This window comes from Microchirus variegatus, assembly GCF_963457635.1.
Source record: "Microchirus variegatus genome assembly, chromosome: 6".
Taxonomy (NCBI): domain Eukaryota; kingdom Metazoa; phylum Chordata; class Actinopteri; order Pleuronectiformes; family Soleidae; genus Microchirus; species Microchirus variegatus.
In genome coordinates, this window is record NC_139807.1 from 1,842,335 (window position 1) to 1,868,155 (window position 25,821).

At 39.2% G+C, this 25,821-nt stretch overlaps 1 protein-coding gene across 1 annotated transcript in view; it reads left to right on the forward strand.

The window, feature by feature from the left end:
• Positions 1–540: 540 nt before the first annotated feature.
• mrpl11 (mitochondrial ribosomal protein L11) overlaps positions 541–25,821 on the forward strand; it is a 55,880-nt gene continuing 30,599 nt past the window's right edge. Inside the window, exons 1-2 of the mRNA XM_083891200.1 lie at positions 541–614; positions 20,135–20,313. Coding sequence (XP_083747326.1) covers positions 20,191–20,313 — 123 coding nt within the window. The 5' untranslated portion in view covers positions 541–614; positions 20,135–20,190. The remainder of the gene's footprint in view (positions 615–20,134; positions 20,314–25,821) is intronic.

Below are 25,821 nucleotides of genomic sequence, written 5' to 3' on the forward strand. Positions count from 1 at the left end.
GACTATGAACACCAGCAGAGCTGCTCCAGGGCATCTTTACGTTATATTTAGTTATTTAAATAGTGTTAATCTTATTCTGAAGTTATTTGGTTGTGTTTTGGACTTTGTCTTTTAATTAATTGTATGCTGGATTGAACAGTTAAACTATTCACAATCAGTAAACATAGCAAATTGTGAACCTCTAAAAGACATATTACAACATAACTTGTTATTGAATATTATATATGTTTCTTAAAAACAGCAAGGATATAGATTGGTATTTAATCTTTTATTATCATTATTATTATTATTATTATTAGTATTAGTATTATAAGTATAATACTAATAATAATAATAATTGTTGTTATTATTATTATCATTATTATTATTATTATTATTTATTCTTATTCTTCTTATTATTATTATTATGTTATTTTTCTGCTGGTATTTCCATGAGCTCTCTGTTGTTTCCTGTCAGACGCTGCAGTTGCTCCTCCAGACCAGCAGGTGGCAGCTGTTCGAAACCCAGCGACAAACCGTTGCTCCGAGTTCACTCATCCAACATGGCGGCGCCCTGTGTGATGCAGCGAACAGCGTGAAGGAACGGGACGAGTGTCACAAACGGTCACAGCGAGGTCAGTTTAACGCTTCTATTTGAGCCGTTTTTCAATGTTTGCTTAACGGACAGTTGTGGTTGTGGAAGAAGTGTGTGTTGTGTGAGCGGCGGACACACACAAGAGTGTGTTCTGTGCGTCACGTTCAGTTTGCTGTGGAAATGTCTGTTGTGTGGTTTAAATTGTGTTGTTGCTCACACGGTAACACGGTGTTTGATGGATTCAAGTGGTTCTTTAGGAAAGAGTCGAGAATTCTCCACTCGAATCGTTAGGATAGACCTGGAAATGTCTCTCTTACGTGATTTAATCTTGAATTTTCTTATGTGTTTGAGTCACATGTAATAAAACTAACAGCAATGTGTCCAAAACAAACGCATACATTGAATTAATCTCCCCTCACAATTGTTAAAAGCTTAAACCTAAGGTTCTTGCACTTAAATCATGTCAAATAAATGCCACAACAGTGACTTTACTCTGTTTTGATGATGGGAAATCCGTTTCGTTTTATTGAACTAGATGATTTGGCTCAGCTCGCCAAGAGGAGCCGGCTCCACTCAAAACGGCTCTTAATTCGACCACTTATACCTTTTTATAATTCAGCACTGTTTTCATTGATGATGTGTATTCAATAAATCTTTGTACTCAAGTATTCAAAAGGTAAAAATAAATCACTTTTCCAAATTTCATCCAGCAGTTCTTCCAACTGAACTCAAGGTCGTTTGTTGACCCTGCTCGACATGACAATTTAATCTTTTCACTGTTATTCAAATGCCGCTTCTGTTCCTTTTGTCACTCGTCTTCATATTTGAGCACTCCATCGCACTCCTCTTCCTCCTGTTCAACATCTTTGAGTGAATCTTTACACAGTCGAACACGATTTAGCTTTATCAACGATTTCTTTCATATTTAACGATGTTCAGATTACATTTAGTTTAGTTTTTGTCAATGTGACTCAGATCTGATTTTATTTCAGGTTGTGTATTTGCTGATTCAGATTTTCAGATCAGATCCGTGTCACTTCAGTATGTGGATGTAAATCAGATATGTTGGGCTGCAACTAAGTAATCTGTTCATTATTTCCATGATGAATTGGGTTCTCAGATGTCTTGTTTTGACCACAAAGCCTAATTATTACATTTTAATAATGTCTTTATTATAAGGAGCGCTTGTTTTAATTATGAAAAAAAAAAAAACACTCAAGTCGATTTATCAATTATCAAAATGGTAAACAGATAATAATCATTGCAGCTCTTTTGCCAATGCGACATTTATATTAGACAATCATATTAGAATCTAGGGGTGGGGGAAAAAAAATCGATTCACATATGAATCGCGATTCTAAACATCCACGGTTCTGAATTGATTAATACACAAATTATTATTATTTTTTTATTTTTCATTTTTTTTTAAGTTTCTATAAAACCACACAAAACACCAGTTTGTGTTATTTGTGTACAGTTTATTTTTGTAACTTCTGGGAGAAAAAGGCAGCTAGTCTAAGCTTTTATTTATGCAAGTTATTTTTTTGTACAGTAAGTAAGTTTTTATTTGTTTTGAATGAATAAATGCTAACTTTTGTCTTAAGTTTGCCTTTGTGTGATCACATTATCACATTATCTTATACAAACTGTATTGTTTTGATGCCATAATTTGCCTTAACACACTAAGCATTGTATCGATTTTTGAATCGAGAATCGTATGAATCGAGAATCGATTTTGAATCGAATCGTGACCATAAGAACCGGAATCGAATTGTGAACCACCCAAAGATTCACATCCCTATTAGACTCCATTCAGTCCATATACTGTACGTGTGTAATCATAACAATAAAGGAGTGAATCATCCTCTAGAACTAAATCTCACTCGTTAAACTGCGATAGCGTCTGTTTCTAACTTTCTGATCTTTAATTAATCAGATTGGAATCAGGAGCCTCCGTTGTCTTTGAGGTTGACACAAGTGTGTTGTCTTGTCCGTCTTCTGTATTTTACTCACGGGTCTGAGTCTTCACAGTCGTATTATTATCAAATATTATAAATCAGAGTCACAGCAGACGTTTAAAGTCGTCGTCGCAGGAGAAGCAGCTGTAAGTCGTTACGTGAACAATGACTTTGTTTGGATTACGCTTCAATAAAACTAAGTTATTAGTAACACCGTCAGTGCACAGCTGCAACTGTTACGTCTCTGCTTTGTTGATTAATCACTTTGTCTCTTAAATAAATGAAAAACGCCTCCGCGGTTACTTAGACAATTATACAGTAGTTGCCGACACATTTTCTGCGAATTGATTAATTACCAAATTATTTCTGTGCTGCACTGACTTTACACTGCAAAATGTTTGTAAAAGAAAAGAGCTGTTAATTTTATTTTGTAAACGTATTTAAATTGCCTTTTCACTCATGCCCTGCTCAGATGCATCTCCCACTCAAGTTTGTAATCTGGTTGGAGAAACCGTAATCTAATTTACCAGATTATACTTCAATTAATATCTTGTTTTACCACAGATTTGACAAGTGTCCATAAAGACTTTTAAATAAACAAAACAATTTCACAAATTTGTTTAGATTAGATTAGAATCTTTATTGATTCCACAATGGGGAAATTCACGTCTTTGCAGCAGATAATGCACGGAGTATATAATAGAACACTATTGTAGTGCAAAGTATAGAATAAGAAAGTAAAAAGACAAGAATAATCAACCAATAGATATGTATCCTATATATTTCTATATAATATAAATGCATAGAGTTTCCTCCCACTGTCCAAAAATAAGCAGATTAGGTAAATTGAACACTCTAAATTGACCGTAGGTGTGAGTGTGGATGGTTGTTTGTCTCCATGTGACCTTGCGACCCTCATGTGTAGGATAAAGCAGTAGGAAATGGACGGTTTGATGGATAATTATTGACGTAGACACTGATTTTTAATTGTGTTTGTTTGTGATGATGCTTGTTGCCACGTCGCCGCCCCCCCCCCCCTATCCGTAGTAGATTTTTACGTTTGTGAAAATGAGCGATTGTCTGTCAGTTAATGATTAAATTATGCCTTCTCTGAATCGTCTTTGGGTGGCTGATCCCCACCCAAAAAAAAATGGGTCAATAGAAGAGCTACAACCTGTCCTGTGGTTGGTATGAAATTCGATAATAATTGACCACTGAATGAAAATGCATTTTTAATGGTTGGAAGGTGAGCTTGTCCTGTGCGGCTGAAGTTTATTCGAGGTTCCCAATTTATTTGCCTGATTATATATTGATTCATCTTTTGACAAAGGAGCAGCCACAGCCGCCGTCACACACGGCCTGCTGCCATTGTAATTTGTGTGGAACCATTTCCAATGACCTAAAGTTAGGATATCATGGAATAATAATGCATTTTAGTTGTAGTTGCTCTTAAAAGAGCCTTAATTAATAATAATTAATAATTTGTTGCAGTCATGGATGTATTTACAGGTGGGAGTTCCAAAAGGTGGAGGCAGCTATGGCTTTCAAACTTCAAAATTCATGTTTCATAGCTTTAATTTCATACGTGTTTTGAAATGTAGTCATCTAGATGTATGGATTAGGAGGAGGATTAGGGCCACACAGGAAAAACATATTTGAGTTCTGGCTTTATAAACTCAGAATTCTGACTTTAATTCTCAGAATTCTGAATGTATAAAGCCAGAATTTATAAAGTCAGAATTCTGGCTTTATACATTCAGAATCCTGACTTTAAACTTAGACTTTATTCTCAGAATTCTGACTTTAAACATCAACTTTATTCTCAGTATTCTGACTTTAAAGTCAGAATTTTGACTTTATGAATTCAGATTTCCGACTTTATAAACTCTAACTTTATAAATTCAGAATTTTGAGTTTAAACTGTTTAAACAGTTTAAACAGACTTTATTTTCAGAATTCTGACTTTATATATTCTGACTTTATAAAGTCAGAATTCTGACATTAAGCTTAGACTTTATTAATTCTGACTATAAATTCAGAATTCTGACTTTATAAACTCTGACTTTATAAATTCAGAATTCTGACTTTATAAACTCTGACTTTATAAATTCAGAATTCAAATGTTTTTTTCCTGTGTGGACTTAATCCTCTTCTGTGCAGATGAAAGGGCTCAGACGAGGGAACTTTTAAAGACGCTTCAGTGAAACTGGCCTTCATTCACTTTACCCTGAAAAGGCCATATATTAAAAATGACTCATTTAAATAAAACAATATTTTTTACCCCCTATATATTCTATGTATGGCATGTTTATGTGAGGTAACATGAGGCCAGGGATTGACGTGAAGGTCAAAAAAAAAAAGTGAGTTGACACTGACATTGATGAAGAAACAGTTTTATCATGCCTCCATGTGGACAGCTCATCTGTGCTCCATAAATCAGATTCAGCCTCCTTGGTCTTTATGGCTCAGAGTGTTGTAAAAATAGCTGATTCACTCCTTTACGTCTCGAACGACTCGGATCTGATTTGTAGATTTCCTGTAGCTGGAGTGATTCAGGGTCGCCGCCTGTTAATTCCGGTGTCCATCTCCAAGTTCACTCGCCCTCATCTCGGCTGTTCCATATTAATATGTCCGCCGTTATCCTGAGCGGCGAGGTCCAGCTCGAGCAGAAGGCGAGGCGGCTGCAGAGTTCACAGTGTTTACTGTCACATTTTGGCTGCCGTCACACTTGGCTGTGCTGCGTTTCAGCTGCAATTCTGCAGACGGAATGTTCATGTAAATTCCTCCACACGTCTCCTGAAGATGCTTGGGATGTTTTCCCTGCCATCATCTGTCACCACATTTGGCTGAACATCGGCAACAACATTAAAGGTCACATAGAGTGGTCCTGTTGCACATATATGTAAGTTATGGAGGTCTACTTACATATATTAACTTGTTTTTATGGTCAAAAACCTCCTAGTTGCTGTAAACGAGCCGATAGAAATCCTCTTTTCTGACGGTGTTTTTCTGCTGCGAGATTTCAGAGTGAACTTTCACCCCCAGAAGACAGAGTCTTGTGATTGGCCAGTACTATCCAGCACATCCGTTCTCAGAAGCGCAGCGCCCCCCTCTGGAACGGTGGATGCACTGCTCCTCATTATCAAAACATTGTTTTAACAGTGTTTAAAAATAGCTTCTTCACGACTCCCCGCCGCAGTCCCTTTTATGACTTTGACCCGGAGTCAGACCCAGAGTCAGAAGACACTGTTGCTCGTGAAACACCTCCACAACGGACGTTCTTCTTCTTCTGCGGTTCAATGTACGCAACCGGATGTGCCCGGACAAGTGCCCGGAGCAGGACGATCGGTTGTTCAGGAGAACCGGTGTTTACGTAACTATTACGGGATTTTCAGAGATCTCGTTGAGCCCCGAGATTACAATAAAACACAACGTTCTCAGCAATGGCTGAACTGTTTGTTTAGAACCTTCAGGGCTTCATAAACAAGGTAATGACGACCAAAAAAACAGCGATAATAGGAACTTCCGGTCTAGTTCCGCTTTAAGTTGTTCGATTAGCGGTTGCTGATATAGCCAAAAAGGTGATCCCAATTTGAATATTAATATAATTATGCCACAAAAATTAAAGATGAAACTCTTAAAACTGATTGCACCGTGTAATGGTGATGGGAAAAGAACAGGCTACAGATATTTATATAGCTTTTCCTGTAAGTCTGTGTTGTTCTCTTAGCCACAAGGACAAAGGCAGAAAATCACAGAGGGCAACTATCTGTAATTTGTGATGGCCTTTGTTCTCCACGAGGAAAAGAAAATACGACCGCAAACGCTGCCACAGGACATAAAACAAACTACTAGCTTGCAAAAAATGACAGACGGAGATCTGAACTGCATGTGGTTCTTTCTCCCCTTTTCTATATTTCTCCCCTAGTAATGCATCGTTATTGTTGTTTGTTGCTTTTTTAGATTTATTCCACGCGCAGGCAGTTTGTAACACATTCTGTCTTACCATTCAAACAAGATAGAAAGAGAGAGAGAGAGAGGGAGAGAGAGAGAGAGACGGAGGGAGGGAGGGAGGGAGGGAGGGGGGAAATGTAATTCAGAGGAGCCAGTAAAGAAAACGGCCTCCCTGGGTTTTGATCACACCCAAGCAGAGATAATGCATGCAGGGTTTTTTAAGACTGGGAGTCATCACTATTCAAGTACAACGTCCTGGGGTTGAACACAAACCGCAGTTGTGAGCAGACTGTTTCAATAGTGCACTTTTTCACCTCGAAAAACAATAAAACTGTGCAGAGAGTGAGCGTTTCTTATTATTCTTATTAACTGATCTGAGCTTTAAGTGCATCTCAACCACCTTTTCAGGTAAAAAAACAATGTATATGGGGATCTAACTAGGGCTGCAGCTATTTTTGTAATTTGACGATTCCACCAATACCATATTTTTCAATTAATCGAGGACGCAAAATTATTATTATTATTGTTCCACATAGCGCTTGGAGCACACTAGATTAGGGATGAGCCGATATGATACCCGGTAGGGCTGGGCGATATATCGATATAAAAACATATATTGATATATTTTTAAAATGGGATATGGAATTAGACCATATCCCAAATATCGATATAGTTCCTTACAGAGCTTTGAGTTCAATAAATGTACTCCTGTTGTTGTACAGTTTACTTTTTATTATTTGAACAGCTGAGTATATGTATTTATGTATGTATTTATATATATATATATATATACATATATATATATATGTATATATATACGTGTATATATATATATGTATATATGTATATACGTATATATATATATACATATACATATATATGTATGTATTTATATATATATACGTATATATATATATATATATGTGTATATATATATACATATACACATATATATATATACATATATATATATATATATGTGTATATATGTATATATATATACATATATATACATATATGTATATATATGTATATATCAGTCATATTTGGCTTTGACTTTTACTAAACATTTCATTTCTCAGCTCTCAATTTGTGGAAAAAATATTGGGATATATATCGTATATCGATATTGAGCCTAAATATATCGGGATATGACTTTTGGTCCATATCGCTCAGCCCCAATACCCCGGTATCTGTCCGATACTGGATAAAATCATCAGACGGTCATATCACATACTCCACTATGCACAAGCTGTAAAGATGAGCATTAGAGTCATGTTGTTGTCACTTTATTTCTAATATGTGTTGCACAGTTGGAGAATGATGTCTTAAAGGTCTAAAATGACCGTATTTGACTGATATTGGTGTCGGTATCAGACAAGAAAAAGTGCTCTTGTGTCGTCCCTACACTGGATGTGTATTGTGGTATTGGCCACCTTGCTCAGGGTTATCACAGTCCTTCACTTTGGCGCCGACTCAAACTGATTAGTCTCTGATTAGCCACGTCGTTAAAACCAGTCACCTGTTTTATCGTTGTCGTATATCAGCCGTGTGTTGGTGTGATTATGTCTAAATTCTTGCCTCCGAACACACAGGTATCGTCGTATCCGCTAAACAACGCACACATATATTTTCCTTGTTCCTCGTCTTTTCACAATGTGGCCGTAAACTTCCCCCCCCAGTCTTTATTTCTGCGGCTCTCATTCACCAACGACTCCGTACCGTTTTGTGTTCTCTGTCGGATTTTTTTCATATCCGAAGCACATCAGTGCATCAGAGGTTTCCCTCTTGTTTTGTCTCGCCTGGTTGGAGTTCTTTTTTTTTCTCCCCTTTATAACAAACACCACATTCTGTGTGACAATCTCTCTCCTTCATCTTTGTTTGTTTTTTTTTGTCTCCCCTCGTATTTTCTTTCTCTTGCCTGCCGCGCCACATGATGGAAACACACAAAAGTGTTGTTCATGTAATGAAAAGTGCCAACATAAAGAGTGACTTTAACCACAGCATAATAAATGGTATTTTTCCAGTATCGCATGTCTATCTTTATAACAGAGAGCCGTTAAGTAGAAATAGAAATTCCACATTTTACTAAAATGAAAGGAGACACTTTTCCTCTGTAATTTCTAGAGCTGAAACTATTCATCAATTACTAAGTTTAATCGTCAACTTTTTTGATAATTGGTTGGAGGCTTTTTTTTCATGATTAAAACAAGATTTCTAATTGTTTTAGCTTCTTTAATGTGAATATTGTCTTTGTTTTTTTGCTCCGCATAACAAAGAAATCATTAAAACTGAGTCATTTTTGTTTGAGGACAAAAACAAGACATTTGAGAACATCATCATTTCACTGGGACACTGGGTTGGGGATGAGCCCATATGCTACTCGGTATTGGTCCGATATTGGTCAAAATCATCAGACAGTCCAAAAAATCTTACATATCAGAATCAGAATCAGAATCAGAATATTTTATTAATCCCCGGGGGGAAATTGTTTTTGTTCCAGATGCTCTGTGCAAAGTAAGAAGAAATACAGCATGACGAAACAAGAGCTAGATATACAGATGTAAATAAAATAAAATAGGTAAATAAAATAAAATAAAATAAGACAGTGAAATAGACAATAAGCTAAATGAAATAAAATAAACAATACAATAAACAATAAAAATAAAAATAAAATACAATAATAAGTAGACAATCTGGAAATATATACAATATACAGTGAATGTCAGTATAAACAAATGATAGAAGTTAGATGAGAATGGGTAATTACAGTTTGTTTGTTGTTTGTTTGTTTGTTTGTTTATAAAGAGTCTGATCATCAGAGGGAGGAGTTGTAAAGGTTTATGGCCACAGGCAGAAATGACTTCCTGTGGCGCTCTGTGGTGCATTTAGGAGCAATCAGTCTCTGACTGATCACATACTCTGCTACGCACAGACTGTAAAGATGTCAGTAAAAATCAGCATTAGAGTCATGTTGTGGTCACTTTATCTCTAATGCCTGTTACACAGTTGGAGAATGATGTCTTAAAGGTCTAAAATGACTGTATCTGACTGATATTGGTAAAGGTAGACACAGAGTTTGTGATATTGGTGTTGGCATCGGACAAGAAAAAGTGCTATTGTGCTTTGTGGACAAAACAAAGACACCAGAGAACGTCGTCATTTCCAGGTTGACAAACACTGGCAAACGCTTTTATTGACCAATCGAGAAAATAATAGACAAATTAATCGATTACGACAATAATCGTTAGTTGCAGCTCCAGTCGTTTCCTGCTTATGTCGGTTCTTAAAAGCTCCCACAAATGTTCTCCTCCTGCACGATATATGGTTAGTATAAGCTTGGAAATTGTAAAGTAATGTGGACAGAAGTCAACCGAGTGACCTCTAAGGTATTATGGGATGTTTGTTTATGGTCGGTAAAACATGCTGATGGTGGTAAACATTCACCCTCTACTTTTGAATAATGTCCCAGCACATATTTAATGTCCGTCAGCACCGAAGGAAAATTCCGTGATGAATTGAAAGTGGTTTCTCACCCAGTGCTTCATCTTTTTGCAGTATATTTTTGGTCCGGTGTAAATGTGTCGTGTAGCAGTCGCTAGCGTTGCTTTAGTATTTTTTAAATAAATGAGACTTAATGTGGGACTGCTTTGATGTAAAATGGAAATGATCAGGGTTCTTTTTTTTGTAATTCCCAGATTAACTCAGATCTTAGAGAGAGAGCGAGGGAAGGAGGGGACCTTTTGGTCTCTTCTTGGAGACTTTGTTTTATTTAACTGGCCTTTAGCACTTGGCATTCAGCGATCAATAGCTCTAGGGCCAGAGTTTGATGGGATGAATACTAATGTAGCGGAACAGCATTGGGCGTCTAAACTGGCTCACTATAACTTTATATCTGGTGTTATCTCTTAATCTTATCCGGAGCGTCTCCCTTGTGGCTCAGTGAATGATCACAGCCCAGTACATTTGTTCTTTTTGGCCACTGCATTAAGCTCGATCGATTACAGTTAATCCGAAGCTCCCATAATTCATAACGCGGTGCCGTCTAAATAAACACCTTCATCCTCGACGCTGCGAGTGAAGGTCCCTCCTGTGCAGTTTGTTGTGCTGTTAACAGAGATTTTGGTTATGCATCCAAGGACAACGGTCATTTATCATGACTCTAATAGCGTTCAACCTTCCTCGCAAAGACGAGCATAAATATGAAATTGTTTTTAAGTAATACGAACTCTGTCCTCTCCTTTTCTGTCGCGTATTGTCTCCAGGGAGTTCAGATTTTGTTCATCTTAAATGTTAGTGGTGAATTGGTGATGGGGATGATCTTAAAACACGACTTAAGTGTGTTCCTGCTAACTTATTGTGTATTAATCTGCCCGTACATGGTCTTGAGTGGGCAATTAATGTCTTTATTACCCCTCACTTTGATTATTGGAACTCTTGTGTGCAGGTTTTGATCAGTCATTACTTCATCGTTACTAAAATACTATTATTTGTGTTTAAGTCTTAATTATATGGCACCTTCATTATCCAACAGACCACTTAAAGCCTCACACTGCAGCCAGAGCTCTGAGCTCCGTCAGCCGACCAACTATTTTTGCACTTGCCTCGACTAAAAAGTCTAAAAAGAATAGAAGGGATAGTACTTTTTTTCAGTGGCAGCTTCTGAGCTGTGCAAGAGCTTACATATCCACTTCAGAGCTGCTCAGACCGTAGAAGAATTTAAAATAACTTCTAAAGACTCATCTCTTCTTACTGGCCTTTAGCTCTGGTTGAGCAAAGATCCCTTTTTTAAAAAAAATTGTGCACAAAAACCACATCTTTTGATATTTGTATTGTTTATCTTAATGCTTATTTATTACATACATTAACTTGACTCACTTGTGCGGAAGAGGATTAGGGCCACACAGAAAAAAAAATATTTGAGTTCTGACTTTATTCTCAGAATGTCTGACTTTAAACTCAGAATTTTGACTTTATTCTCAGAAATATGACTTTATTTTCAGAATTCTGACTTTATTTTCAGAATTCTGACTTTAAACTCTGAATTTCTGACTTTAAATTCTGAATCTCTGACTTTATTATCAGAATTCTGACTATTCTGAGAATTCAGACTTTAAACTCAGAATTCTGACTTTATTCTCAGAAATCTGACTCTATTTTCAGAATTCTGACATTAAACTCAGAATTCTGAATTTGTTCTCAGAATTTCTGACTTTAAACTCAGAATTTTGACTTTATGCTCAGAATTCTGACTTTAAACTCTGAATTTCTGACTTTAAATTCTGAATTTCTGACTTTATTATCAGAATTCTGACTATTCTGAGAATACTGACTTTAAACTCAGAATTCTGACTTCTCAGAATTGTATTCTGACTATTCTGAGAATTCTGACTTTAAACTCAGAATTCTGACTTTAAAACTCGGAATTCTGACAATATTCTCAGAATTCTGACTTTATTCTGAGAATTCTGAGTTTAAAGTCAGAAGTCAAATATTTTTTCCTATGTGGACCTAATCCTCTTCCGTACACTTATCTTTAGCTTATCTTTACATCTAATATCAAATCCAAAGGTACATGCTGCCACTAGATGGAACGCCAAACTAAGACTTGAACCAAATCAATTGTCGTAGCTCTTCTAAAGTGTCAATGAGAAGATGAGAACACACTCTGTCAGAAAAAAAAGAGGAGTAATCTTCTGTTTGGAAAAAGGTTCTGAAAGGTTTTATCTTTTCAAAGAGATGAAAAGGCAATCTTAAAAGACTGAGCGATGAGACTGGAATAAGAATTAATCTGCTCTTATCAGATTATCACAAAATTAAACCCCCGAGACGAGAAACTTGTATCGAGTAATAGATCGCACATTTCAGACCAAACCAGGGGAAAGAGGCTTTATTTATATCATCTCATCTAAAACCATCCTAATGAAGGCTGTGGCGCTTTATTTACCAGTTTATCTAAATTATCACACGAACGTCGTAAAGCAGGAAGTCACATGTCATAGCTATGTCATAGATAATATGCCTTTTTTCGGGATCTGTAAAGTAGTTCAATGTTGTCTTATCAATCAGTCATTTTTTAGGGTATTTAGATAAAGTCATAGTCCGTTTTATGTCTTTTTATCAGATATTTTTAATCCTCTAAAGTCTTGATATCCATCAGTAAATGCAGTACAGTGTTGTGAGCTGAGTCCTCTCAGTGCTCATTCTTCCACTCATCTTCTATAGCAGAGGTTGTTCATGTTTTTTCATTTCCTTTTTCCCCAGACAACTTTTATTAATCGATTGCTATTCTGACGGATAGAGAATATATTTGTTAACAGATGTGATGCTCGTCAACGTTTGCATATAGAATTTAACCTGAAACGAAAATCTCCATATTTCATCATGAATCAAAATTATTTTTTTTAATATTAAAAAAGTATTGAAGTGCCACTCTAGTTTTTACAATTACTTTCATGGCGTGTATGACGGGCTTCCCACGGGTCCTTGAATTTGACATTAAAGATAGATTGCATGACAAATTGATGGCACTTCAATTCCAAAGTTGAAAATCACTCTAAATAGACATGGGTCATTGAAATTGCTTGAATGTTGTGCAAGAAAGTTAAGTTAAGTTGATATTTAGGTAAATGTCTCTCTTGTTTGTTACATCGCCACCTACTGTTTCATGCATCATGCAATTCTTGACAAGCGCTGAGTCATAATTATTCCCTCTTCGCAGCTAACGAGAGATTCCATGCAGAACAATGAGCGAGTAACGTTAAGCAAGAGAGAGTAAATGATGTGATGCCTGGGAAATGCAAATTCCAAGATCTCTGGTTCACCAAAGGAAAAGACAAAGACTGGTTTGACTAAGATTCCAAGGACAATGACTTGGCCAGACGAGGAGCGTGCTGCTAATCAATAAAAGTGGGCTTAAAGGTTGCCCTTCCATCTTGAGCTGTGTCAGCACATTTGGTCCTTGAATTTGAGCAAATTTGTCCTTGTAAAGTCCTTGGATTCGATGTCAACACAGCTGTGAGCATCTGTACCAAATGTAATCACAGTACATTTCACTGAAAACTTCAAATGTCAACCTACCAACGCGGAGGCAGTAAGTCTCGTATAAACTCCAGGCTTTAGCCCAGAATCCAGCTCCCTTGCACATTTTGATCCTGCCTCATATCCGTGTAGATTGTCAACACATTTCGGTCGGCACAAGCTGCTGCTCTGGTCTTGCACAGCATCCGCCCGCGTGCCAAGTCAAACAGCCGGATGCATCTCCTCTGCGTCAAGTTAGCAAGCTTTGCTAACACAGAATGGCACCGCGATGGAAAAGTCAATGCTGTCGGCAAACATGAGGTCACAGCTCTGAACGTTCTGAACAAATGTTGTCTCTAATGAAGATCAACAATTCCTCCCACTAACAGCCTGCCTCTGATCTGGCAGTGGCCACAGTTCAAGATGTTAAGCCAAGAACTGATGAACTTGCAGAAAAGACAAGATGTCAGGTGTCTGGAAGTGGATCAGTTTGTGCGGCGGAACATCGTGCCAACCTTGATTTGTCGAGATTTATTCTGTGAAAAAGGCTCCATCTGGGGTTTTGTTGGTGATGTTTAGGGTAAATAGCTTTTTTTTTTCATATTGGGACCCGTTAAATGAGTCGGTTGTGTGGCAGGCAGCATACTTATAAATGACCCTTGACAGCTGTGCCAGCTATTGATGTTTTATATGAACGTGTGAATGTCATCTGTAATGTTAAGTGTTTGAAGTGGTCGTTAAGCGTTATAGGAATGTAGTCCATTTACCATTCCATTAAGAAGAGACAGCAATATGCATTCATTTGCCTGAATAAATGTTGACTTAGCACATTTTTTGATGACTGTCTTGCTTGTTGAGGATTGTTGAGGTTCCAGCCTCTTCCAAAGCCTCCTGTTTCTAGCTGTGTGTGTGTGTGCATTTGGAGAAAGGTTTTTTTTTTCCTTTATCTAGTTTAGAACATCGTCTTCCCACCTCTGACATAGTCTCCCACAGCTCCGTCTAACTCAGATGATCCCTTGCAGAATGTGTGTGTAGAAATGTTTCCGTGCCCTGCTGACATCGCCAAAGTGTTTCTGATTGTTCAGCTTCTGAAATGTGAGAAATTTTGACAAAGAAATTCAAACTGAAAGACATCTGCAAACATTTTTTGGTATTTGGGAAACACGTTTTCTGACATTTTATGGACCAAACAAGTACTCAAATAATCAACAGATTCATCGATTATGAAAATAAGCTCTTTACAGTCCCAGCTTTTCGAGTACTTGGTTGTTCGTGCGATGCTCAGTCCAGCTGATTCAGAGTAGCTTCCTGTAACATTTCATCTCAAAGGCCTGAATCTTCTCTGTGTCCAGGCCTCGCAGTTTCAATTAGGTGGTTATCTTTAGGGCTCTATCTCTTCCCACATCACCTCTGGAGACTGCAGAGACTGTTCGTGCGACTCTCAAGGCAGACACTAATTCCGTGGTAGCAGCTGGCAGTTTCTTTCCATCATGGAAATGTGATAGAGATGCTGAAAGGGCAAGCCATGATATGCATATATAGGAGTCTATCATTTACTGCTCTAAGCCACTGCTGAGACCTGAGAGTGTGACCAGCTCTCCTCCTCCTGCTGTGTTGAATCCGTGTGTCAGTCCAATGGGTTTTGGCGACACGGAGGTTCACGGATGTTGCATCATTCAATTTCCCCGCGTTTGTGTAGCTTTTGCACAAACCGTGGTGCAATTCTTGCAGTTTTGTGCGGGTCGATTCTGCCACAATTTACCCCCTGCCATCCGTGGCGGGCCTCCCATCAGGATTACCATCTGGGTTTGGGACCGTCCACCACACACCGCCCTCTGTCCTTGGGTGGATAATGACGGCGCCCTCTTCTCCAGCAGTCAGTAGGGCAAGATAGAATCTCCTGGAACGGGGCTGAGACTCCCATCCATCTTTCTCAACTGAACTATGGAATATGGAAAGTAAGCACGTGCAACGATTAGGGCTGCGGCACCGGATTCTAGGCACCGTTTACCAGTTAGCTCCGTTAGCTGCGTTAGCTCCTTTAGCACGCATACAGTGGAAAATGGAGCGGTCTGTTTATAAACAAAATGGGCAGCGCTACAAATAACTAGCGTTCCGCGTATGTGTGCATCTGTTTTTAAAGATTAGCGTTACTTTAGAGACTCATTCGAACAATCGGGAGTCACGTAAACATGACGTCACGCGTGTCTTTTTCCGGTCAGTCGTCATGGAAACGCTCAATGCGTTCATGTTGACGCCGTTAACGTGCCCAGCACGAATAAACAGGCACATTTATTTTTGTTACTTTTGCAATATGTTATATTGCTTTTATGTAACAGTTACAACAATTCCATCTTAGCGTGGACAAATGTTTAAAACTTAATAAATCTGAACAAGACACTTTAATGTCTCCATTTGTCATTCTGAAAGCAGACTGGAGTCGATCATCCTTTGCTCACCTATAGATCGAAATTGAATCGAAAATCCATTTTGAATCGAATCGTAGCCCCAAAAATCGTGACATAGTAAAAGATTCCCACCCCTCTCTCTCTCTACACACACATAGAGTATATATATATATATATATATATATACGTGTGTGTGAGTCTTATTTCCCAGTTTGGCTCTTCGTGAATCTGAATTTGACTCCTCTGCACAAAATGAAAAGTCAGGGGAACACTGGAGACATTGGATTTCATTGTGTGTGGGAACAATAAGCATCTGCACAGAATAATTGTTGTACTCGGCCCATCAGGTAGATGTATAGATGTGTTTGACCTGCCCCTTGGCTCCAAATGAAAAGTCAGGGGATCACCAACCTTTATTATGATTCATCCTCTGGGTGTAATGACTGCGCTGTATGTTCCAAGTCCTACATATTACAATTCATCTTACAAAGCACCAGTCAGCAGTATTAGCTGTAATGCGGCGGACTTGACTTTCAGGGTTGAGGGGGGAAAAAGAGGGAATGTGATGTAGATGTAGATGCTGTGGGGGAAAAACACAGAGCAGCAGAAACGGAAGGCGAAACACAGAGTTAACAGACGAGCACAGCATGTATGCTTCGGTAAATCTTTATTTTATGATAACAATATTATGTCTCGTTCTTAAAGCTCACATATAGTGGTCCTGTTGCACATATATGTGAGTTATGGAGGTCTACTTACCTACATTAACTTGTTTTTATGGTCAAAAACCTCCGAGTTGCTGTAAATGAGCCGATAGAAATCTCTCCTGACTGACGCTCTCCTCAGTTTCAGAGTGAAATCTCGCTCCCGTGAAGTGTGTTGTGATTGGGCAGCCAGCATAGAGCCTTCCCAACTGTCTTGTGATTGGCCAGTACCCGGAAGTGACATAATCAGCACACCCGCTCTCGGAAGCGCAGCTCCCCCCTCTGGAACGGTGGATGCACTGCTACTCATTATCAAAACATTGTTTTAACAATGTTTAAAAATAGCTTTGTCACGACTCCTCCGCCGCAGTCCCTTTTATGACTTTGAACGGACGTCATTCTTCTTCTGCGGTTCAATGTACGCAACCGGATGTGCCCGGACTAGTGCCCGGAGCAGGACGATCTGCTGTTCAGGAGAACCGCTGTTTACGTAACCAGATTCTCAGCAATGGCTGAACTGTTTGTTTCGAATCATCAGGGCTTCATAAACAAGGTAATGACGCAGACACACACCAAAAAAACAGCGTTAATAGGAACTTCTGGTCTAGGTCTGCTTTAATTTCGTGCAGCAAAACAAAATTGGTAGCTTTTTAGAAAAATATTGGAATTTACTTTCATCGTGAAGAGATATGAAGACAAGTTAAATCAGACCGAGTTCTGTGTTTTTCTAAGAAGGTCTGGGACTTTAAAACCAAAGAGATCTTTTATCAGACGGTTTCCTTTAACCTTGATTTGTGAGTAAACACCAGGTTTTGGGCGCATCGCTGATGTTGTTGGCCGGTGTCTGTCTCTTTAATGAAGACTAAAGAGAGCCTAATGGGCTAAACAACAAACAGCAGTGGGTCACTCAAGTGCAATCAAGTCCACGTTTCTAAGAGCTAACTGATTAATTCCTTTAATCAAAACTTTAATCCTTGAAGTGCAGTCAATTCTAATTACGGCGAAAGCACAAACAAGACAGAAGCTGCTGTTACTCTTCGGTGAAAAGCCTTAGAATTTCCCGCCCGACGCGTCCTAATGAATGGGTGATAAAAAATGTAATGAAATTTTAAATGGTGAGTCTAATTTCAGATTATCTTTTCACAACAGTGTGTACAGACTTGCATATTATCCTGACAGGTGTTATTTTTCCTCCAGCTTTTCTCCCGCGCGCTCGGTGTTTTATTGACGTGTTTATTGCCGTCGAGGCGTTTTGTTTCCACCGCTGATGCTTTGACAGGCAGCAGAAATGGATGCTTGAGAACTTCCACATTTCTGGTTGTGGTGGGTGATTTGATAAGCACAACAACAGTTGGAGGAGAAATGGTTCTGACTTGAAGATTGCCGTTGTTCTCTTCTCCCGACCCACATGGCCTTTCTTTATTGGCCAGTAATTTAAATGCTGGTTTTTGTAGTGCGGCATTTATCAGGAATGTTTTAACAAAGTGCTTTTTACGCCACCAGTCTTCACAGCCGCTGACAAATTGCTCTTTCTTTGTACTCTTCTATTATCGGCGTGCCTGTTGCCAGTAATTGCCGTTGGAATGTAATATTCAGCCTAAAGAGCAGCTCAAAATTGTCTCTGTTCCTCTAAATTACTGCAGCTTTGATTTGATTATTCACAGCAAAACATTAACCCAGCGCCGGCTGACGCTGGAGCCGCGTTTCCCGCCGCAGCACACTTTTTAATCCTTTGAATCTAATGTAAATCCCCGCCACACGAAATGTACTGTCAGTGCAGTTGCGGCACCTAATGTAGGTCAATTCTTCTCCAGCGTTCACTGCGTGGCCTTGTGATGATGTGTGATTTCATTTTGTGAGGGGAGCTGTGATTTCATTATTCATACTCCCAACCTAGATTGGAGTCGCGGTGCATTAAAGCACAACGTTGTCATTTCCACACTCTCGGAATTGTTATTCCCTTTGCCCCCAGATTGGAATTAAACCCAACATTGGATGCTGGCCCTTATTGTTTTTGTTTTTTTTCCTCACAGCAGAAAAACTCCAGTTAAACCCCGTCTCTGTGGATGTGTAGTACACACACACACACACACACACACACACACACACACACACACACACACACACACACACACACAGACACACACCTAAAAAGATGTTCTTTTATTTATTATTCTGCAGCTTATCCCATCAGGGATTCCTGAATATTTCTGTCACCGTTTGATAACAGACGTGGATTGTCTCACTTAGAGAATGCAGACCACTGTGTATTAAATCTAAATCGCTCTGAAACCTGTGTGATCTGATCAACACTATTTTATTTGTTTTTTTACAACGGAGAAGCTAAACACATTAGGTGAAAGCAGCGTTGTGTGTGTGTGTGTGTGTGTGTGTGTGTGTGTGTGTGTGTGTGTGAGTTGCATTTTAAAGACATGCTATCGAGTGGTTTCAAACTAAATGGACTCTGTTTTAGACTTTTCTTTGGCGTATGCACATCACTACTATTCCCTGACGGTGGCCGCACTCTAACAGATGCCGGATCATCAGCAGCTCCGACACAATCACAACTCTTCTTGGGAGCAGTTTTCTCCCCATTTGTTGCTCCAAAGCAGCATGAGGTCCCATATATCTTTTTGGTACTGTCTGTTCTGTTGATCTAATTGGATACCCTCTGTTGCCTACAATGAATCATTGCTGGACGTCCTCTCTCCCCTCAAGTACTTATTTTTATTGAATGCAGGGTTCCCCTGAATCACAAGGCTCAACCTTAAAACTTGTATTTGTCCCTTGGCTCCAGTCATTGATCTTTTTTCTTCTCCTCCCCCCCCCCCCCCCCCCCCTTTAAAGCTGTGTCAGTATCACTTTTATTCCAGCAGAGGATTATAGGCCTGCTTTTATGTGTTCTGCTTCCCCAGAGAAAGGCCAGGAGTTGGGGCCATTCTCTGCACTCCGCTAATTGACTCCTGATTTGGCAAATGCTTTTTAAGGTGGAATGTGAAAAAAAGCCGAGCCCTCTTTATGTTCCCATCTGTGAATGACACTTCCACCCATTCCTTTGTGTACAAGTGCTTATCCTCTCTCCTGCCCTTGACTCTTGACTTCTGCTGGTGCAGAAGCAGCAGCTCTGCTGCAGCACAGGGGGATTTAGCTGTGACACATTGGAAACAGAGGTGCGGTGACGGAGGCGTTTTGGCATGCATCCCGTAGCTTCTCAGAGAAGAACTTTAAATCCTGCCAGTTTTTGGGGGCTCTTCAACATGGTGATCGTGTCACTGAGCTGCAGATTCACACTGACGAGGAAAAAACACCTTCAGGAAAGTGGCTCTCACTAAGCCAATCGAAGGCAAAGATTTCTTTTTAATTACTTGCCCGCTGCAGAATTGAAAGACACAGGTTTTGCTCGTGGCGATCGGTATTGACTTGAGTGTATGATCTTTTAATGAGCATGGTGTGTAAGTGATTTGTTTCCACTGTGAGTTGCCTGAGAGCCTAATTTGTTTGCTTTTGTGTTTGCAGTGAATGGATTTGAGGCAGATTTAAGGTCTCACACACACACACACACACGGTCCAGGATGTCGAAGATCTCCAAGGCAGCCAAGGCTGTGAAGAAGCTGGACACGGGCGGCATCATCCGGGCTATCGTGAGGTCAGGGCAAGCTTCTCCAGGACCTCCACTGGGCCCCATCCTGGGACAGGTAACTGATGACTGACATACGATTTCAGCCCATGTTCTATTTGTAATCAGTGTGTTTCACCTCCTCAACGCTGGGGGCTTCATTTTGTCAGCTGACCTGCATACGCCTCTCATTAGCCGAGAGAATCTCTCTCCCATCATCACTCACCACATCTCATTAGAGCTGCAGATATCGAGCGTTTTTGGAATCGAGTGTTCGACCAATTATTTTTCCATTGTCCGATTACTCAGTTTATCGAGGAATAATCGGTAGAATATTTCGATTACGAAAAGATTTGATAGCCGCAGCCCGAGTACGCTTCATTAAATCAGCTAACATCAATGTTTACGTTAGCGTGTAGCCGGAAGCGTTAGCAACTGGAGGACGATTATAAATCGATTACTAAGCTAATCGTCAACTATTTTGATAAGAACATTGTAATTTCCAGTTTGACGCACCTGATCAACATTTTTTAACATTTTCTGACATTTTATGGACCAAACAATTCATCAATTAATCAAGAAAATAATGGACAGATTAAAGCTCACATAGAGTGGTCCTGTTGCACATATATGTTAGTTATGGAGGTCTACTTACATACATTAACTTGTTTTTATGGTCAAAAACCTCCTAGTTGCTGTAAATGAGCCGATAGAAATCCTTCATGTCGATATTTCAGACATAAATCTCACCCCCAGAAGACAGAGTGTGTTGTGATTGGCCAGCCAGCGTAGAGGCTTCCCAACTGTCTTGTGATTGGCCAATACCCGGGAGTGTCATATAACGGTGGATGTCCCAGAGTCAGAAGACACTGTCGCTCGTGAAACACCTCCACAACGGACGTCATTCTTCTTCTGCGATTCAATGCACGCAACCGGATGTGCCCGGACTAGTCGGACTGCCGTAGCAGGAGCATCTATTGTTCAGGAGAACCGCTTTTTCCCTAACCGGACCGTTTTTTTTCCAGAGATCTCGCTGAGCTCGAGATTACAATAAAACACAGCGTTCTCAGCAAAAGGTCCGCTTTAAGAAAATAATCGTTAGTTGCAGCTCTACACTGCACCTTGTTTAAGCGTGAAATGGTCCCACACTTTGGACATTTTCTGCCTTTTACGGGCTGTTTCACCGTCCATCGGAGCTGAAATCCGGGTGTGCGTCCGCTAAAACGGTCCGTGCGGAACGATGATCCCTGCGCTGAACAGGCCGCGCGAGATTGGGAACGAATCGAGTCACCGGAGTAATCGTTTGCCGCCCCTACATCTCATACATCTGCACTTCCACCTGCTCCCATAGCACTCTTCATATATTCTTCTTCTTATTCCAGTCGCACAGCACCAGTGTGCAGGTGTGGGTGCCACTCTCCGCCTCAGCCTGCCACTGTCTCTTTCTCTCACTCACTGTTCCTATAGGGACGCCAACACCTCTGTCCACAGCAGCCGTCCATACACGTTAGCTTCACACCTGACAAGCCAGTTGATAAAATGGGATCGAAAACCTTCACAGGTTTCGTGTAAATTCCTCTGTGTGTGTCTCTCTCTCGTTGCTTTCATTTCTCCAGAGAGACGGGCTGAGGATGTCTTATTCTTTCTTGAGCACCGATGCCGTTTCCAACAAGAGGAATTACTCTATCGGGCTTATGCATTAATATAATAAGACTTCATGCATATTAAACAGAGCAAAGATGATTTGGAGCGAGTGGATAAAAAAAAATAATAATTAAATGGTTTTAATGCCAAATTAACTACCTGCTCATTGACCTTATCTTTGTTTCTAATCGCAGAAATATACTTTTATTTTTACGTGAACATTTTATTTGCCATAAAGTCGCCATCTGCTCCTGATTTAGAGTTCATTTGTCTATTAAAGTGCGATTGTCCTTCGCAAGATTGTACGGATAAAATCTGCGGCGCGATCTTTACATACAAATGATCCAGTTAGCATCTTTAATGGACGGCGCTCATCAGCCGCGGACGCTGTCGCACGCTCGGAAAGCAAATCAGTTCTCACAGTTAATTCATCTTTGTGACTTAATGACCACACACACACACACACACACACACACACACAGTCACAGGAGAATAGAGGAGTGAACAGGGATGTTGGGATGTACACGTGATTAATAATATCAGGGAGTAACAAAGGAGAATGTCATATTTGTTTTATCAGACTGTTACTGAATGAAGTGTAAAGTATAATCGGTTAATTACCGTAAAAACCTGGCAAACTAGAACTTCAATTTCACGCCTGAAATGACTAGTATTAAATTTAGGGTTAATTTTAAACACATTTCTCTTCTTTTTCCCCCCAAAAAACGTGTTACTATTTCTCTTTTATATTCAGGAAAATGTTAAAATGGCAAATTTGCATTTCTTTCAATATATTCAGTTAAAACGATTAGGGCTGCGAATAATTGACTCGAATAATTGATTACTGTATTCATATTTACACCAATTTTTGAGCTTTTTCAATTAGAATTTTTTTTCCTGGTTTCTTTGCTCCATATAACGCAGAAGTCATTAAAACGGAATCATTATGTTCTGTGGATGAAACAAGACGTTTTGAGAGCGTCATCCTTTCGAAATAACGAATAATTAGTCAAGAAAATAATTGGCTAATTAATCGATTATGGAAATAAGCATTAGCTGCAGCGCTAAATAGACCAGACAAAACTCTCACAGTTGAGAAGCTGATAACATAAACAACATAAACGGTGACAAACTATTGATCAAGTGTCATTTATTTCAATTATTTCAGCTTTGCCACACTTAAAAAGTCCTCCTTTTCTTCCCGTCCAATTGTTTCTCTTCACTTTTACGCATGATGATAAAGTAATTTAGCTCACACACAGCCCTGCAGTGCTTTTATAGATTATGTACTTTCTGTTCTATGCAGATGACACTTGGTTTTACCTTATTTGTGGGAACAGTTTCCAAAAGCAGCTGATTTAATTAATTGAAGTCGCATTTTTCTCAGATCGTGAATAGTTGTCGCGACAAAAGAGATTTTAGAGCTGCAACTAACGATTAATTTTGTAATCGATTATCCTGGCGTTTATATTCACGATTAATCGATCGGTTAATGAATCGTGAATAGTTTCTGCTTGTTGTTGTCACTTATAACAGCTCCACTGAAAGCATTAATTGTCCACCGGCCTCTGATGATGTTTCATCAACCTAAAGATGCTGTGTGACGCTGACTTTATCCTCGCGCTGTTTTATTTTCCGCCTCAGAAACAGCAGCCAGTAATCGCTGCAAAGTGCACCAGTTGTATCATCTACTCAGTGTTTACTAGTTAGATGTGCCATTGATTTTTGGATTTTCTTTTACCGATGACATCTGAGGCGCGGCTAAATCTCCTCTACTTGAGCGACTCAAGGAAATGTCAGAGCTGAATGTCACCGTGTCACTCATCCGTTGACTCCAGAGGTCGCAGTGTTTTTTTTTTTCTTGGTAATTTCGTAGCCACCTGTGCCTCGGTAACTTTGACATACGACTGACAAAGTATGCTCCGTTGCCTAACTTTGCATAACAGAGGACGTTGTCGACCTGTAACACAGTAGACAAGAACATCTTTTATGAAAAAAAAAAAACATAAATAAAAATCAATAACCGTGAATGACAGGAGAGCATTTCTTTGATGGCAGCCACCGACGACGCGCACGCATGAAAAGTGAAACGATGGCAATCATACATTTTTAATGTAACAGTCCTTTGTGTTTCTCGCATCACAGAAAAGTCGTCAGGGGGTGACATGAGTGCTGGTGTGTTGCAGGTTGTGTGATAATATTCTCCCTAAAAGTGTTAGGTTTTCATGCCTCCTGTCTCTGAGAGGCGAGGGTTGAAATTTGATCATTTTTGGACGAAAGAGTGAGATATCTGACAGCTCTAGACAACACGCAGACTGAATGTACTGGATATTTACTAACTCCAGGTATCCATTGTGATTGTTCAGATATTCTGTGTATAATTATGAATGTAGGACTGTAGTTTAGATTTCTAAATTCACATTTCTGTCCTTGGCAGCGTTGCATTCTCTCCCTTTAGTCTCCACAGTTTATGTTCTTTACTGCTCTTGTTTTTGATTTCATTACCCTCTATGGAGGTGCAGTGTAAAAAACAAATGGTCTGCCATTTAAGAGCTTTAGCTAACAACCGTCAACCCACTCACACAGAGGGGGAGAGCAGCCTAATGATCAGAGGTTTTTCTTGGTTTCCATCCTGCGTCAAATTGTCCTCGTTCGACAGACCGAATCCTCTAAATGCTTCAAATACTGCATTGTCAGAGTGAGTGATTCTGTTGTATGAATATGTTTTATTGAAAAGAAACAAATATATCTAGATAGAGACAAACATTTGAGTGGTCGACAGACTGCTCGTGGTGTCGAAATCCAGTTTATGCTCTTTTTTTGCTTTTAGCATCACCCTTTTCGTCTTTATAGAGCTCAAACGATTAATCGATTATGAGCTTTTTTCATGATTAAAGGCGCCATGTGTAAGAATGTGGCCAAAAACGGTTACTACACTCAAATTCGAAATGCTGAGGTCTTTGAGGTTTCATTTTCTCCGCCATTGTAGCTCAGACATACCCGGCAACCCGTGGTTGCTCAGTAGCTGAGACTCTACTGACTGCAATGATTGGTAGACGGCGGTAGGTGGCGCCACATGCCAAAACATGATTTCAAGACATAAACATGATTTGCAGTCTGCAAAATATTTTTTTTTATGCAAACATTTTCGTGAGTTGGTGAGTTCAGTTTGTTATATGAACATTATTCCTGAGTCTCTGTGACATATTAGGAGGATTTTATGGCCAGTTGCTTTAGATTTATTACATAATGCACCTTTAAAACAAGATTTCTGATTGTTTTAGCTTCTTAAATGTGAATATTTTTTAGTTTCTTTGCTCCACATAACAAAGAAATCATTAAAACTGAATAATTTTGGTTTGTGGACGAAAAGACATTGGAGAAAATCGTACATTTTCAGGTTTGACAAACACTGATCAACGTTTTAAAAAAACATTTTATGGACCAAACGATTAATCGATTATTCACGGAAATAAATCGAAAGCACTAGCTGTAACAAGAAAGCTTCATCATCAATCCTTAAATTACTTCTCCCTCACTTGAGCTGCAACTCACGATTATTTTCGTAATCGATAAATCTGTCTTTTTTTTTCTCGATTAATCGATGAACTGTTTGGTCCATAAAATATCCGAAAATGTCAAACGTCAAACCTGGAAATGAGGATGTTCTCTAATTCAACTCAATTCAGTTTGAATGATTTCTTAATATTCACATTTAAGAAGCTACAACAATCAGAAATCTTGTTTTAATCATGAAAAAAAGCTTTAAACTGATTAATCGAAGATCAAAATAGTTGACGGTTAATTTAGTAATCAAGTAATAATTGATTAATTGTTTCACCTCTCTTTTTCTGTGGTTTTTTCCCCTCTCTTCTGTTGAGTAATTGGTGATGTAAAACAGCCGCAACTCCATCAGCATGTGTGACTTTATCAGTTCAGTTAT